At 38.7% G+C, this 14,975-nt stretch overlaps 2 protein-coding genes across 2 annotated transcripts; one reads left to right on the top strand and one right to left on the bottom strand.

The window, feature by feature from the left end:
• Nucleotides 1-237: 237 nt before the first annotated feature.
• LOC124059029 (ion channel TACAN-like) lies at nt 238-3,398 on the bottom strand. Its single transcript, XM_046388740.1, has 12 exons — nt 3,330-3,398; nt 2,970-3,088; nt 2,691-2,807; nt 2,474-2,533; nt 2,094-2,189; nt 1,907-1,996; nt 1,684-1,749; nt 1,431-1,492; nt 1,245-1,337; nt 1,005-1,069; nt 732-800; nt 238-374 (listed from the first exon to the last, which is right to left on the bottom strand). Exons 1-12 carry the CDS (start codon nt 3,396-3,398, stop codon nt 261-263), a joined length of 1,020 nt encoding a protein of 339 aa, XP_046244696.1. The 3' UTR covers nt 238-260.
• Nucleotides 3,399-4,748: 1,350 nt separating this feature from the next.
• On the top strand, nt 4,749-14,182 carry gdpd1 (glycerophosphodiester phosphodiesterase domain containing 1). Its single transcript, XM_046389448.1, has 11 exons — nt 4,749-4,946; nt 5,678-5,827; nt 6,366-6,408; nt 6,772-6,907; nt 7,910-7,955; nt 8,266-8,387; nt 9,558-9,647; nt 9,889-10,022; nt 11,518-11,577; nt 11,930-11,981; nt 12,407-14,182. The coding sequence occupies exons 2-11, from the start codon at nt 5,692-5,694 to the stop codon at nt 12,539-12,541; spliced, it is 954 nt and encodes a 317-aa protein (XP_046245404.1). The 5' UTR covers nt 4,749-4,946; nt 5,678-5,691; the 3' UTR covers nt 12,542-14,182.
• Nucleotides 14,183-14,975: the final 793 nt, after the last annotated feature.

Genomic DNA, 14,975 nt, shown 5'->3' with positions numbered 1-14,975 from the left:
TTCATTGTCTTTTATACCAATTATACAAAGAACAAAGCGGCATTGCAGAGCACATTATAAATAGCATTTTTCATATTCCTGTATTGCATTATATCTACTGGTATCAGTAATTTGGTAGCAAAGTAACATAGCAAATAATATTAACATTATGGATTATTATTGTTATTAACTCCATCAACCAATGATGGCAGTACTGATGATATGAGCTCACATTTGAAGAGGAGAAATGTTTTGTAGGTATAATGTTTTATTAGTGAGTGTCACTGTCTCTTTGGTTTCTGATTCCTGCCTTTGAGCTTCTGGCGGACCACAGCAACAGTGGTGAAGAAGTTTCCCATGAACAGAATGAGGAAGCAGAAACCACACATCATGACCTGGCATCACATGGAACATACAGGACAATACGTGAGTAAGCAAAAAACATTTAATTCATGATGGCTTTCTTCATGTATGGAGGGGATCAGGTGGATATGAAGCAATCAGCAGTCATGTGCAGTTCAAGTCAAACATACAAATGCAAATTTATGAGGCTGTTTTTTCAGACAAACAACAAAAATAAAAAAATAGATGCACAAAATGACTGTTATATAAACATTACATAAACATTCTAGCAGTGTAAACATGTGTTAATAAATGAATGCTGACTTGATCACAGATAAATAGACATAGTAAATATTTAACAGTTATAAAAGAACTGAGTGAAATAACCTGATGACCATGAAAGTACCGACCTGCCATTCTTTACAGTCTGGGAGCTGAGCCAATCTGAAGAGAGACAGGCTGTTGAAGAGCTGCCAGAACTACAAGACAAAACAGAGGATGTCTTTTGTGAAAACTGAAAGAATATATCAGATATATTCAGATCATCAAAAACCTAAACATTTTGTCAAATCATGACTACACAGCAGAATAAAGACATTTTCTATCAGCATGTCTGTGTCATCCAGTCTAAACCATGACAAAGCATGATTGCAAACCATGTTATTGTCACAAACTATACTCACGTGACCAAAAAAGAGGAAGGGCAAAAGAAACGTCAGCCCTTTCCACATCCACGACTGGAATCCCTCTAAAAACAAACGCAGACAAGAGTTTAAAACACTTTTTTACATCAGCAGCAGTGACAATGAGAACCCCCAGACATGCCAGATAGGGCATCATTGTTTTTTTTTTTAAATTATATATGTATTTAATTAATGTCTTGCTGAAGGTGTCTGTGGAGAGACTGAGCCGGTGTCTCTCACCCACGGTCAGATCCATGTTGTGTCTTTCTCCCAGAGCTCGCAGTCTGTACAGACACCCACTCTGATAATAGCACTGCAGGCACTGAACAAAACCTGTGTGTTCCAGGTGGAAGAAAAACTGATGAGGCTTTGGTCTGATTCAGAAAGTCTTGAAACATGAATGTGTTTCAAGTACTTCGTCCTTACTTTGATAGAAGGAGTAGGCAAGGAACTGGTTCCTGAATGTCTTATGCAGATGCCCATCTGGCCTTGGGTTGAAAGAGAGGAAATTTGTTACTGCACAGGAAAAGCTACGATTTCTTTTTTTGACAAGGACAAAAATAAGTGTGCATGAGAATCAGTGGCAGTATGAGTTACATTTTATGTGTTTCAATGTGCAAAAATAGACTTTCTTCCCTTATTAATATGTTATTCAGGGGGTTTATCTTCCTCTACTCACCATGTCAGCATTACACCGGACAAAAAAGCTGAGACATAGTGATGAAAAACCCACCAGCCTTTGATTCTATGTTGCAGGACAAAGATTGTCAGATATTTATTAGATACGTCAGAGACCAGGAATATTGTATGTTCCATATATGGTATGTTATGGTTCTAATATATGGTAATTGCATTTTTTCGTTATTTGGGGAGGATGGTAAGAAGGGAGGCATATGACTGACCTGGAGCCATTGGTGATGAGGATACTTTCCCTGATAGTTAGTGTACAATAATACCACACCAGCAGGAAATTGAGGATTGCATCAAGAAATCTGAAGTCAAGCACACAACATAGGTGCTGTATCATGACAGTACAAGAGGTGTCCATGTCATTAACTCATTGTTGATGTGAGATGTGCTGATACTCACCTGTAGCTCACAAAGAAATAACACATGAAGGAGAGCAGAAGCAGGATAATTGTGAGGCACAGCTTGAACTTCTCATATTCATCTTTGTAGGCAAATCTGACAAGGATGTGACACATACGGGTCAAGGTACAGTGCACCAAATGTACAGTACAAGGTTTTTCAAAGCTGATTAAACTGGCAACAAAAGAAAGAAAAAGAAATCAACATCCAAGTAAGTGTTTGATCCTTTCAATATAATGTTAACGTGCTTGTTAGATTATTGGCACGTCAGAGATTTAGTCATCACTCTGTGATAAATCTGCCTGGAAAATGTTGTTCAATTTCTTCCATGCAAGTGAAAAGTGAACTTCAGGTTGTGTGGTGGCTTTGATGGTCATTACTTTGACTGCTTGTTGAAAAGAGTCACATTCACATTTCCAAGAACCAGACTGAGGTACAACCTGCAATATCAAACAGTCATATTATTTTTTCTATTTTTTTTCTTTTGAACTTTATATCAGGTAATAAATGTATTTGATTTAGTTTCTGGTTTGTAAGCAGAGCTATAACATCAGCTTATATTTCAGTTTCTGCTTTTGATTAAACAGGAGCCATTACCCATTTTTCTTGGGAAGGAAAGCTTCCATTTCAAAAAAAGCATTTGGTCGAGTCTTTATTTCCTCTTTGATTTCATCCAGGGCCTTAGCATCTTCTTCTGATGGTTCTGTGCTGCATCTGATGGATAAGTACATAAGATAGGTCTGTATTGGTGGCATATAGGCCTGTGTGTGTGTGTGTGTGTGTGGGGGGGGGGGGGGGGGGGGGGGGGGCAGATGTTCGCTATCTCTCTGTATATGTTATAAATGTGTGTCCATGCAAGTTTGGATGTAAACTTACTTTTTCACTAATTGGGAAACCTCTTTCAGTCTTTTGCGTTGTCTAGAAATGGAGGAAGAGCAGTTGTTTTGTAGTTTGGAAATTTCATCCAGTTTCTGTATGTACATTCTGTGTGTCTCCTGCATGAGAAAAACAAGAAAATATAGCTCTTAAAGGTATTTAAACTTTCTGAATGTGCTCGATTACAAACTGGAGCATAACCAAGACATGCGACATTTGACCAAGCAGATATAGGGCAATTTTTAAAGGAGGTCTAAATCCTTTCACAGTAAGGTCTGAGTAACACAAAAGCGAGCAGTATATTAAACAGTTGACTTTGTGTGACTGCTCTATGTGAATTTAGCTGATACAGTTTCTTACCTGAAGCTCTTGATACTCTTTCTCCAGACATTTCCACTCCTCCAGAATGGCTGTTAAATTCTGAGGCATTTTGTCAACACTAATCTTGCACTGAAATGTACACACTGTATTGAAAGCAAACCCAGTAGTATAGCTTTTTAACTGTTTGACCACCAAGAGAAGTCGAGCACATGAGGCTATGCTGAAGTATTTCTCCGCAGAGTGTGTGTCACATCTCCGTGGTTTATTGCATAAAGTGAACTTTGACTCGTACAAATGTGTAAGATTTTGACTTGGACATTGTTCTCTGGAAGCTCTCAGTTTATAACATTGTTCAGTTGTTAATCAGAGTGCTAAAGATTGCCAAGTCTACATTTTTATTTTTGCCATGATTCACACCACTCACTGTTAGCTAGATGTTGCTTTTGTGCGCATTTTACCTTTTGTGCATTGTTTGTCACTTACATAGCTGCACATTAGCAACATCTGGTGGATGAAAAGACTAAATCAGTGATCAACCTGCTTTAAGAGAAGGACTGGTGTCAAGGTGTCTTGAATGTATTGTAATATGATGGCACAAATGACTAACAGCATAAAAGTCAAAGTGGTGTCAGAGTAGGCTGTAATTCCCCCTTAATAAACTGTAAAACAAAAGCTGCAAAAATATAATTGCTTTAATTATCATATTGTCCTCAAATCAAAACTAATGGTTTAAATAAAACAACAACAACAATAAAACTGTAGGTCTCAGTAAACATAAGCTGATGTGAAAAAAATCTAGTCAATCTTTATTTTGTTGAATAGAATAACTTGAACTCATAGCACAAATTCAGAATGAGAAAAGTAACTGGTATAGCAAGGACACAATTAGATAACTTGAACACTTAACATTAGCCAATATTTGCTCAGGTTTATACTGTTTGTCTTATGTCATCCACATTTGTGTGTCATCACAGCTCCAGGCAGGAGGCAGGCAATAAGTGTGTTACGTGGGATAATCATCATCAAGATTGATATCTCATTGTTACTTCCAGACAACGTGAGTCATAAAACATGCTAAATGGAAAGTGGAAAGGGCACTTTTAATCACCATCTGCTCTCTTCTGGTGTTCTTATAATAACTGTGGTACACCTCTTAACCTTAGATATCAGTTTGAGACGAACCACTGTTGGCAGAACTGAGTTCAGATATTATGCTCCCTCAAACTACAGTCAGTCCAGTCCAGTTGAGCTTCCTTTTGCTGATTGTGTTCCTGTGAATGCTTTTGTTCTTGGGTCTCTCTTGAAAATTGATTGGACTGACAAATGCACCCAAAGTGTCATCTGTGCAATTTATATTTGATTGTTAACTGTAGCATGAGAGATGGCCTAAATTCTGATTTTTCGACATTGCGGCTTTTATTCTGAAATATCAGGCGGAAGCGGAAATGTTACGTGCACACACTGACAGCGGCCGGCAAGTGTTTTGCCCTGAGCTGTGAGCTGTGTAGTGCAAAGCTCACTGGAGCTGTTGAAGAGAGGCCAGTTCATCGGTTCATCTTCATACAAAGTAGCTTGCTGCCCGGAGACCAACTCATACTGCGATAGGTTGGTCAGCACACAAAAGAGAAAATAAACCCAAATAGTTTGATGACAAAGGTAAGATTTCATCTTATGCCGTCGACCCCAGCTCAACTAATGTTAGCCTATTGTAGCTAGTATGCTGTTGTCGGTAGGCTGGTTAATGTTATTGTCATTTAATAGTTGTTGCATCAGTGTATTTTCTTTTGTTTTGTTTTGAAGAAATTACGTCCTTAATGTATTTTATTAATATATTAATGTAAACCCATTATTCTGCCTTGAAAACAAAACAGCTCGAACTGTTCAACTGACAATGAATGAGAGACAATAAAATAATAAATACTGTGGCTTTCTGTCCCACAGTATGAAAATCATATAGCCCCAAATTGTGCCTGGCATCTAATACGAATTAATCCTGTATATCACACAGCTTATGCACAGTGCAGTATGGTCAGTTCACACAGATATGTCTGATCATTTGTCAGAGTTTGTGAAGTGTGACTTCTACACTCAATTGCAAAGTTGTTATTATATAATTGTAATACTTTGAGGTTTTGGCTATTGTTCAGGCTTAGTAAGCAGCTTTAAAACCTCACTTAAACCTAGTTCTCATTTTTCCTCTTTTATTCAGTTAATTAATTGGAAAATATACATTCATGGCAGCTCTGCTTTTACTGTTCTCCAGAGTTTTTTTTTTTTTTTTAAATCAACTATTTCTTTGTCTAGAAAAGGACAGACAGTCAGTGAGTTTGTTGAAATCCTGCTTCACTGTTGATATTGACTTCTAATGGGTTTTGTTTGCTTTTCAGCCACCTGACAGGAGATGTGTGCTGCTGTGTATGTCCTGTCAACAGTAACGGGCTACGTGCTCACCTCTGCCCTGCTGCTGAAATGCCCATCTCTTTTGCACCGGAGGAAGCGAGAGTCTTTCCTCAGCAGGCACATTTCCCATCGTGGAGGTGAGACAGTGGTACATGACAATTTGTCTCCAGTTCCCCACTGAACTCGTTACTTATTTGTCAATAGTTAGAGTTTGTATGATTTGGATGTTGTGACAGTTATTAAGCAATGAGTATAAGTGAAATTATTTGGTCTACTTTTAATTCTCACTAACAGCTAGATTTACAAAGTAATATTAAGCCCACTGTTCACTATTTGGTTTTTATTTTTGTTTACCTCTGATTAGGCTGTTATCATTTTATTAACAGATGTATTTTGCATGGTTTTGGTTATATTGCAGCATAATCATTACTGTGTGTCCATCAGACAGGATTGTCATTGTTGTTTATTGACTCGTATGCTGCAGTAGTTTTCACAAGAAATTGAATAAAGTTGCACACATAGTTGCTTAACCACATAGGGCGCTGAGAACATTGTTGGTGTCCCTGTTTGGTCTTTTCTAGCAGCGAGGACAATGTTCCCACTATGAGTCCCACAGTGATGCCACTGAAAATTTAAGACTGTGCCCTGCTCAGGGTTTACCTTTTGTCATTACAGGAGCAGCTGAAAACCTAGAAAACACCATGGCGGCTTTCAAGCAGTGAGTAGAAACCTTCGTCACAGTGACAAGACTCTTTCTTTGAATTTTGTGTGCGTGAAACATAACTGGTGGTTGGAGTTGTGACTATGGAGTGACAGTGTGTGTGTCATCTGAGCTCGGTGGTGGTCAGATTGTGACCACAGTCACAAGGCACAGTGTTGCCTTAAGAAATATACTGCTGCTGACACAGTGGGAGCGATGTCCTTTATGATTTTATTGAATGTATATCTGCTGTACTCATACTGTCGCTGTTGGTGACTGTTTGCTTAACCTCACTGCCCTCAGTGGTGAGATTAAAAATGAACGATTCCTTCCGGGTGCAGTTTTAAATACAATATGTCCACTGTTTGTTGGTCCATGCAGCGCTGTAGATCTTGGCACTGACATGCTGGAGTTGGACTGCCACCTGACCAAAGACGAACAGGTAGTGGTTTCACATGATGCCAACTTGCAGAGGACCACCGGTGTCAATGCCCACATCTCCGACTTGACCTATTCTGTGAGTTATTTCTCCACAATATCTTCTCATGACTCCTCAGTCAGCTCAGAGAAATAACTACCTCTTTAACTGTTTTATAAGCTCAGTGAATTGTTTGTCAGATTTCCTATACCCAAGGAAGTTACAAGAAAGAAAAATGCTAATTAAAGTGTTCAAATTACTGGACAAAATACAAATTTGTTTATTTTGTAGTTTGCATTAAAGGTTCTCAGTGTTGCAAATGTTTTATGATACTCAGCTGTTAGAACTGAAGTGTGCGCGCCGTACATTTTGGTGCATAACATTTTGGGTCCCTTTAACATGTGTCAAACACAGAAGTCAAGGGGACCATAAACGTTTGAGTTAAAAACTTGAAGCCAAAATTATTTTTTAGAATTCATTTTCAATTTCATTTCATTCAATTTTAGACTCACATGAGCACAGCAGTGGTGGATCATGTGATGTGATCAGCTGTGATCCATACCGAGTCACCTGATGTGTGAACTTTTGCGTGATTAAAAAAAAAATCCAGTAGAAATTTGTTGTGAGGTACTTGATCAGTTGTTGCTTACTCAGGAGTTCTGCTATCCTACACATCACTGATGGCCTACACTGGTATACAATTTATACATGATATATAATTAAACAAAGATCTTGGTTTTCTTTCTTAAGGTCCCTTAAAGGAACTGTTCACCCAAACATGAAACTTCAGTTATTATCTACTTAACCCATCACTAACGGTGTTGCAGTATTCACCAGAACAATTGAGGAAGCTGGGGAATTTTTTAGAACGTAAAAACACAACCAAAAACAACACATACACACTGCACATAAAATAGCTCCATACAGCTTCCGTCCGCAGAGTTTGAAAAGATGATTTTTGCACCCTTTTTTAAGCTGAAATATTCACTGTAGCTGCTAAGCTAAGCTAGCTGTTTAACCTCCTCGGAAGCTGACCTGAGCTCGCAGACCCTGTCTGTCGGCTGTGTTTCCTGTCCGTTAACTGCTGTGTGCTCTTTGCAGGAGCTCCCTCCATACCTCTGCAAGCTGGGTGTCACGTTTCAGAGGGGTGAGTGATTATTGCAAAGCTAACATCACTTACACACAGATGCATATCAGCAACATCAATAGTGTGTTCCTCAGTGGTTTTAAAATACCAAAGACTTACTGCATGTAGTGAATGTGGTAAATGTATGTATTAAATGTGCCCTCGACCATCATTTTGGCAGATAATATAGTTTATCTTCACAGTCTGTTGGTAAAGTAGCCAGAAAGCCACACTTAAAATGATTAATACACTTGGGCCAATGTGCCCTCGACCATCACACTGAGTGTAACCTGCAGCTGTTTGTGTTTTCGACTTGTCCTTGTCTGTGCAGAGTGTTTCTGTGAGGGGGGAGAAGACAAACGCATCCCTCTCCTCACGGACGTTTTTGATGCATTTCCTGATACTCCTGTTAACATTGACATCAAGGTCAACAACGACACGCTCATCAAAAAGGTGTGTGTGTGTGTGTATTCCTGTAGTTGTGGGGACAAAACTGCGTTTATACAGTCACGTTGTGCCTTACTTATGGAGACAAAATGCAAGTACCCACAATGTAATTCATTAAATATTAGGGGGAAGACTTGCTTTAAGATTAGGCTGAGGTTAAAGTTAAGGTCAGTAGTGTTTATTGTTATGGTTATGTGGTGGTTGGGCATCCAGAAAATGAATGTAAGTCCATGTAATGTTCCCAGAAGCGATGGAAACAAGACTGTGTGTGTGTGTATGTGTGTTTGTTTTTTTTGTTTGTTTGTTTTCTCCTGTTTTTTTTTCTTTTTGTGTACACATGTTACGTCTCTTTAAATGCTGTTCCTATCCACTGATTTTTAGCCAAGTCCTTAAAAACAGCTTTAGTGTTTGGTTACTAGAGCTGCCCTGATTATTTGATTTGTCAATAGAAAGAAAATTTGTGGCAGACTGTTTTGATAATGGATTAATCTTCATTTTTTTCAAGCAAAAATGACATTTGCTGGGTCAAGCTTCTGAGATGTAAGAATTTGCTTCTTTTCTTTGTAATTTATGATGGTAAATGAAGAGTTTTGACATTTTATAGGCTAAACATTAAACATTAATTAATCTGGGCCACTGTGGCTCAGGAGGTAGAGTGGGTCGTCTGCTAATTGGGTGGTTGGTGGTTCAGTCTCTGGTTGCATGTCGGATTGTGCTTGAACGAAATACTAAACCTCAGATTGCTCCTGACGGCTTTCACATCAGTGTGCGAGTGTGAATGGATTTGGACAGGAAGTGCTGTATCGCCCCTGATGAACAGTGTATGAATGTGGATGTCAGTGGGTGAATGTTGTCTAGCTGTCTGTGGACTGGAAAAGTGCTATATAAATGCAAATCTGTTTACTATTAGTCAGAAACATAAGAGTGGCAACATAAGAGTTGCTGCAACAGAAGCAGTCACTGTACATATACCAACACATTTGTAATAATGAAAAAATCTGTGTAGCCTCAGGTTGAAAATCTCATTGAAGATCTTTTTTGTTTAACATATATAACTCTGGTACTTTCAATACTATCAAATGCAGATATCTTGTTTTCAACACGCTATGTGAAAAATATTAATACTCCAGTACTTTTGACAGCCTTATTCTGCAGTAACAACCGCAATCTTTGCAGGTCTCTGAGCTGGTGGTGAAGTACGACAGAGAGAATTTGACTGTCTGGGGTAACTCCAGCAACCAAGTTGTGAAGAAGTGTTATAAAGAGGTACACTTACATAAAATACAAATCTCAATTTCATCTCCCATTCTTAAAGCACTTCCTACCACTACCACAGAAAGCACTTTCCAATGCAAGTATGAATTCTCTTACATCCCTCAATGGCTCACTGTAGAGAGAGTAAAGTTCAGATGTCTGGAGTACACATGCATGTCATCACTTGTCACCAGCAGTGGCTGAATTTAACAAAGTCGACCCTGAATTTGGGTTGTGTGTTCATGTTTTGTAGAACCCTCGTATTCCAGTGTTGTTCAGCCTTCCCAGAGTATTGCAGCTGTTAGGGCTCTTCTACACCGGCCTTCTGCCCTTTGTTCCCCTAAAGGAGCAGTTTCTGGAGATCCCCATGCCCTCGATTCTCACCAAGTAGGTATACACATGTACACATGAAAATGCAAATGGGGTTAAATTCAGAAGAGATGCATTTATAGAGCTTTCAGACAGAAGAGTTGACAAGAGGGGTTAGTCTCAGCAGCATGTGCCAAACAACACTGACACTGTACTCCGCCGGTTGTTTTACAATATGATTACATTTTAACACCACACTCCACCAAAGGTAATCTGTATCAGTCTGCAACACACAACCTTATGATATGATAGCAGTAGGTTGGTAGTTGGAGGTCTCGAATGAGTAGTCATTTCTTTCAGCTTTACTATGGCTCAGTTCCAGAAATAGTCTGTATATGACAGAGCTTTGCAGGTTTTAATGTGCCACAGGATAAGACCATAATTCTGCCTCAAACTCTAAAATATGAACATGAACAAAGCTACTGTTTAATTAAAGCGCCGGTTTAAAAGACTTGTGTAATACACACTGTCATAAAGTGCTAGGTGAACATTTTGCTTAAAAAGGCAAAATTGACATTGGCAGCACTTCTTAGCTGCGGCTTGTTATGTAGCTGGAGGAAAATGTTCTCTTAATGCTACATTAATGCAACATCCATTTGTAGTCATTAAACTGAAATGTTGATAACTTGATCGACAGAGTGAAGAATTTATTGAATTGAGCGTTAAAGGTTTGTGGTCAAGCTTGACAGATTGACACATCATCATGTTGGACGCCAGGGACAAACTTTAGCTCCACACTGTATGTGCCAGCTGTATCTGCTGATGAAGGCCTAGAGATGTGGCTGAGAGCCCTGGAAATGTTCCCGTAAATTGACCTTGAGCTTAAAGTTGTTGGTGTGGAATAGTTTGTTTGTTTTTTTAATTCCTCCAAAGGTCAAAACATTGACTTGATGCTGACAGTAGAGTGGGCTATTAAAAGTTTCACAAACTTTGTTTACTTTCATGAAATGTAATTGTGACATTTTATTTTGGTTTATCAAATATGCAAGAGGCACCTGACGTCCTCTGCTGAGGTGGATACACTGAACTGTTCAACTCTGTGCAGTGTGTCCTTTCTGCCTCTGGTATCAGGATCACAGTGCTGTTCCAAAGATGATCTCACTCGCTAATCAAGTCGTTAAAAGAAACATTCACAACTCTGGAGAGCCTCGAGAGATTGTGTTTGAGGATCGTAAAAGATCTGGGTCATAGAGCAGATTATATGTGCCGAACATTCATTAAGGATTAACAACTAATGCAAGTCCCCCCCTCAAACACTCTTACAATTTTACTCCATGTTCATGTATCATCAGTCTGTTGGTGTTTTAATTTACTTGACAAGTTATTGTATGATGAAGTGTTGTTGTTATTTGACATTTGATGTCTTCATTTTCTCCCTGGCTGGTTCATTTGCGTCTACTTTAGCTAATGTTTTCCTTCATTTCATTGGCTGAATTTTGGCAGAAAATGTAAGGAATTATGTTGTCTCTTCCTGCCACTTTTTAACCTTCTATGTAATTTTTTTCCCCCTCAGACTTAGGGATCCCAACAGATTAACTAGAAGTCAAAGATTCATCGCCTGGCTGGCTGACACGTGAGTCACTGATTTGTCTGAAGATTTGAAATCCCTGTGTTGTCTTTATTTTAAAGTCAGAGTGGCTGAGCCAGTGGGTGTTTGTAACTCACCATCTTAGCACTATTTTAAACTTCTCTAGCTTTGTAGCAATTTTTAACTTGTGTTTTTGTTTTTATTTCTGACTACATTCACGTGTTTCCCTCTGGTGAGCACTTAGTACATTTGTATTTTTCAAAAGTGCTGATGCTTTGTTGACCTCAGAAAATAATACACACATTATTGTGTGACCATGATGCCATTTCAACTTCTCTCTAGCTTTGCTATGCTTGGAGTTTCTCCCTGCTTAGAAATATTAATTTTTCTCTTGCAGTTTGCTGATGAGGAAAGCTCTGTTTCAGCATCTGACTGCCAGAGGAATACAGGTGAGGCTGCTGTCATGTATCTGCTATTGTAGTCCTCACAATCTGATAAATGCACTTTGATGAGGAGTAATAAGGAGGTTTTTTTTCCCCCCATTTTTACTCTTTCTCTGAGCTCCAGGTCTGATTGCTTACATTACTGGGGCCTTTTTAGTGTATTCTTTGTTGTCATAAACCTGAGTAAGAACAAACGGGGACACATGCAGAACTGTGTCAAGACTAAGTCACTTTAGCAGTACTTTAGCTCTCCCTAATATAACGTATCAATACCAAGACCATCTGAGAGCTGTTTGTTGTGGCCACGGAATTACGTTGTGCCTGAAAGCAGTTCCTGGGAAATGTCCAAGGTCCCTACAAGTTCAAAAATAGTCTAGAGTGGCCAGTAACACTGCTGTTAGAGTAAAGATGCATTCTGCATCTGGTTTCAGGTCTACATTTGGGTGCTGAACGATGAGGAGGACTTCCAGAGGGCATTTGACTTGGGAGCCACAGGAGTTATGACGGATTTTCCCACCAGGCTTAAAGACTTCATGGACAGGAATAGCATTTCTAAGCTCGAGTGACCTGCCAAATTCTACCTCAACCCACCCCTTGTCATTACCTCTGTCTTTTCAATCACATAAAATACTCTTAAAGGACACATATATTATCATCTCCTTTGAGTAGTCCTCTTTTTAGGTTTTTTTGTTTCCTCGCTGCACACCTCGCACAAATACAAGAGTCAAACCACACAATCTTTGTACTTATACTTGGCTGTCGAAAAATAGTTTGCAAGTCTTACCAGTCTTGAATTTCTTGATAGATTGGTGGCTTTTGACTTGAAAGTATTTTTTTAAAAGTTTTATTCTTTTATTCGTTTAACTTCTTTGTTACCTTCAAGTAAATGACCGCTTGCAATATTACTGCAGTATGGTTTGAGTATTGAGCTAGTTAAAACCCCAGCACTTTGATGTCGTAGTGTTATGTTAAATCACCAGCAGGTTTAAAATATTTTGAGGTTCGGATTTTTTCTTTGTTTTTTACAGTCTCACTGTGGCTGCACCAATACACAAATATGTCGAGAGATATTTCATTTTTGTGCCAGATGCAGCCAACAATTTGCTACTTGTCATAAATAACAGGCTGCAGACACAATGCAGCCCTCAACTGCACTGAGGTTTCAAATGAGCAGTGTGAGTACTGAGATGGGGTGGAGCCCCTGCTTTATATTTACAATTCAGAGGTACATTCTCTTCAACTGTGGAGTGTCCTATAAAAAAAATTTTATATGTTGTTCTTTAAAGACAGTGGGCTGTATGTTGCATAGCTGTATTGTGTGGTTGTGCATAGTTGCTTAGTCTCTAGATTTTGCTCTGAATCAAATGAAATGATTGAGGTATCGTTTGTCTGCTAGTGAATCTGAGAGAAATGTTTGCACAAAATAAGAATCTGCGTTGTACCTTTTTCACCTGTGATGATGTGATTGGCAGCATTGAACTTCATATTCAAGAAATATGAACATTTTGAATGTGTGGGCTTTAAAGGATTATTAGCAATTAAGTAAAAGTACTGATACATGATGACTGATTGATTTGTTCACTTGAAAGTGAAATGTGTTAAAGACAGCAGTGGTTCTGCAGGTCCTCTCTGTGGGTGCCACAGTGTAAAGACCATTAGGATTATCATACCACTGTTGCTCTTTAATCCAAACTTGTGACCACACAGTGAGGGCCAGTAATAAATGTTGTATCAGTTTGAATGTATTGTAACACAGTATTGCTGTTTTCTTTGGGGGTTTTTTTTCTTCATTTTCTACTTAGCATTGTCACTAAATATTTTTCATGTGTAAAATTTGCACAAACTGATGACTGATATTTGATGTGTTTTGAGAGCACCTGTACATCCAAAATCGTTATTGTTTCTTACCACTCTTATTACAGATCTGGCATTAATGAATATACTCTACAATATGATAATTAAATTGTCTTTGCTGTACTGAGTGTACATTTGTTTTGCATGCTTAAATCAATATTTGTGACGTTGATTTGTTGGAATATGTTGTAACTTTGACAGAGCCAGTCTGTGGGACCTGACTTCCTAGGCCTGTCAAAATGCCTTATCCCACATGGATACTCAATGAAATTACATATAATTTGACTGAGACATTATTGAAAACGTGTTCTTTTATCAATGTCAACAAACAATAAAACATTGCTATAATCCTATACATCTATGTATTTAGTATAACAACAGCTTCAACATTTTTGACCACAAATATTCCATTTTACCAACACGTCATATTTGACACTATAAAGACAAATACTCGGTAGGCACCTGCAGACCGACAGGAGGTGGTGCTATAGACTAAAGGGATTTAACAGGTTTTCTTAGTTACAGGAAAGCGAGAGATGCTGGACATGTTACATAAAACCATCCACTCAGACATTTTTTTCATGCTCTTTCGTACAAGAACAGCCGAGGTCTTTTGACTATTCCTTTGCTTGATCTTCCATAAAATAGAAAGTTGCTACCAGTGTCCATTCTTGACAATTTAGTAAAAAAAAAAGGCGATTTCAGTGAGATTATTGGTTACTCGCTTCGACTCTCGACCAATAAGATCTATGTTGCTATGCTTTATACGTTTGCTGATTGGCTGAAGCCGCTGTCATTTATCCATCACCACTTGTCAGTGTGATGTTTGCCAAAGATCGTCACTTTGATTGTCAAGACAGTTCACGTCCACCGGAGTGTCCCTCTGTGATATGTTGGGCCAACGGTAGGAGAAGCTGGTCTCTCGCCACAAGCAGTTAAGTAGCGTTAATTAAGTTAAACTGTATGACAAAACAGTGTTGCGATTGTTAGCAACCAGAGAAAAAGTATTCTGCATGAAGCATATTTCTGAAAGTATTGCTAACTGTCTCGTTCAGATAGCTTCTCCATTACAGCTTGCAAAAACCTGAACACGATACTCACTAGCCTTAAATTATAAAAACAACATAGTGATTTCTTACGAACAGT

The sequence above is a fragment of the Scatophagus argus genome, chromosome 5 (genome assembly GCF_020382885.2).
Source record: "Scatophagus argus isolate fScaArg1 chromosome 5, fScaArg1.pri, whole genome shotgun sequence".
Lineage (NCBI taxonomy): Eukaryota > Metazoa > Chordata > Actinopteri > Scatophagidae > Scatophagus > Scatophagus argus.
The sequence above is the reverse complement of the archived record's forward strand: the minus strand, read 5'-3'. Positions and strand labels throughout refer to the sequence as shown.

What these genes read in the sequence shown, in the direction of transcription:
- LOC124059029 (XM_046388740.1), bottom strand. Translation starts at nt 3,398, where the DNA reads ATGCCTCAGAATTTAACAGCCATTCTGGAGGAGTGGAAATGTCTGGAG. An exon ending in TCCGGTGTAATGCTGACATG is followed by an intron (nt 1,493 to 1,683) that starts GTGAGTAGAGGA and finishes TTTCAACCCAAG; the next exon opens with GCCAGATGGGCATCTGCATA. An exon ending in CAACATGGATCTGACCGTGG is followed by an intron (nt 1,070 to 1,244) that starts GTGAGAGACACC and finishes GTTTGTTTTTAG; the next exon opens with AGGGATTCCAGTCGTGGATG.
- gdpd1 (XM_046389448.1), top strand. Translation starts at nt 5,692, where the DNA reads ATGTGTGCTGCTGTGTATGTCCTGTCAACAGTAACGGGCTACGTGCTC. An exon ending in GCACATTTCCCATCGTGGAG is followed by an intron (nt 5,828 to 6,365) that starts GTGAGACAGTGG and finishes TTGTCATTACAG; the next exon opens with GAGCAGCTGAAAACCTAGAA. An exon ending in TCTCCGACTTGACCTATTCT is followed by an intron (nt 6,908 to 7,909) that starts GTGAGTTATTTC and finishes TGCTCTTTGCAG; the next exon opens with GAGCTCCCTCCATACCTCTG.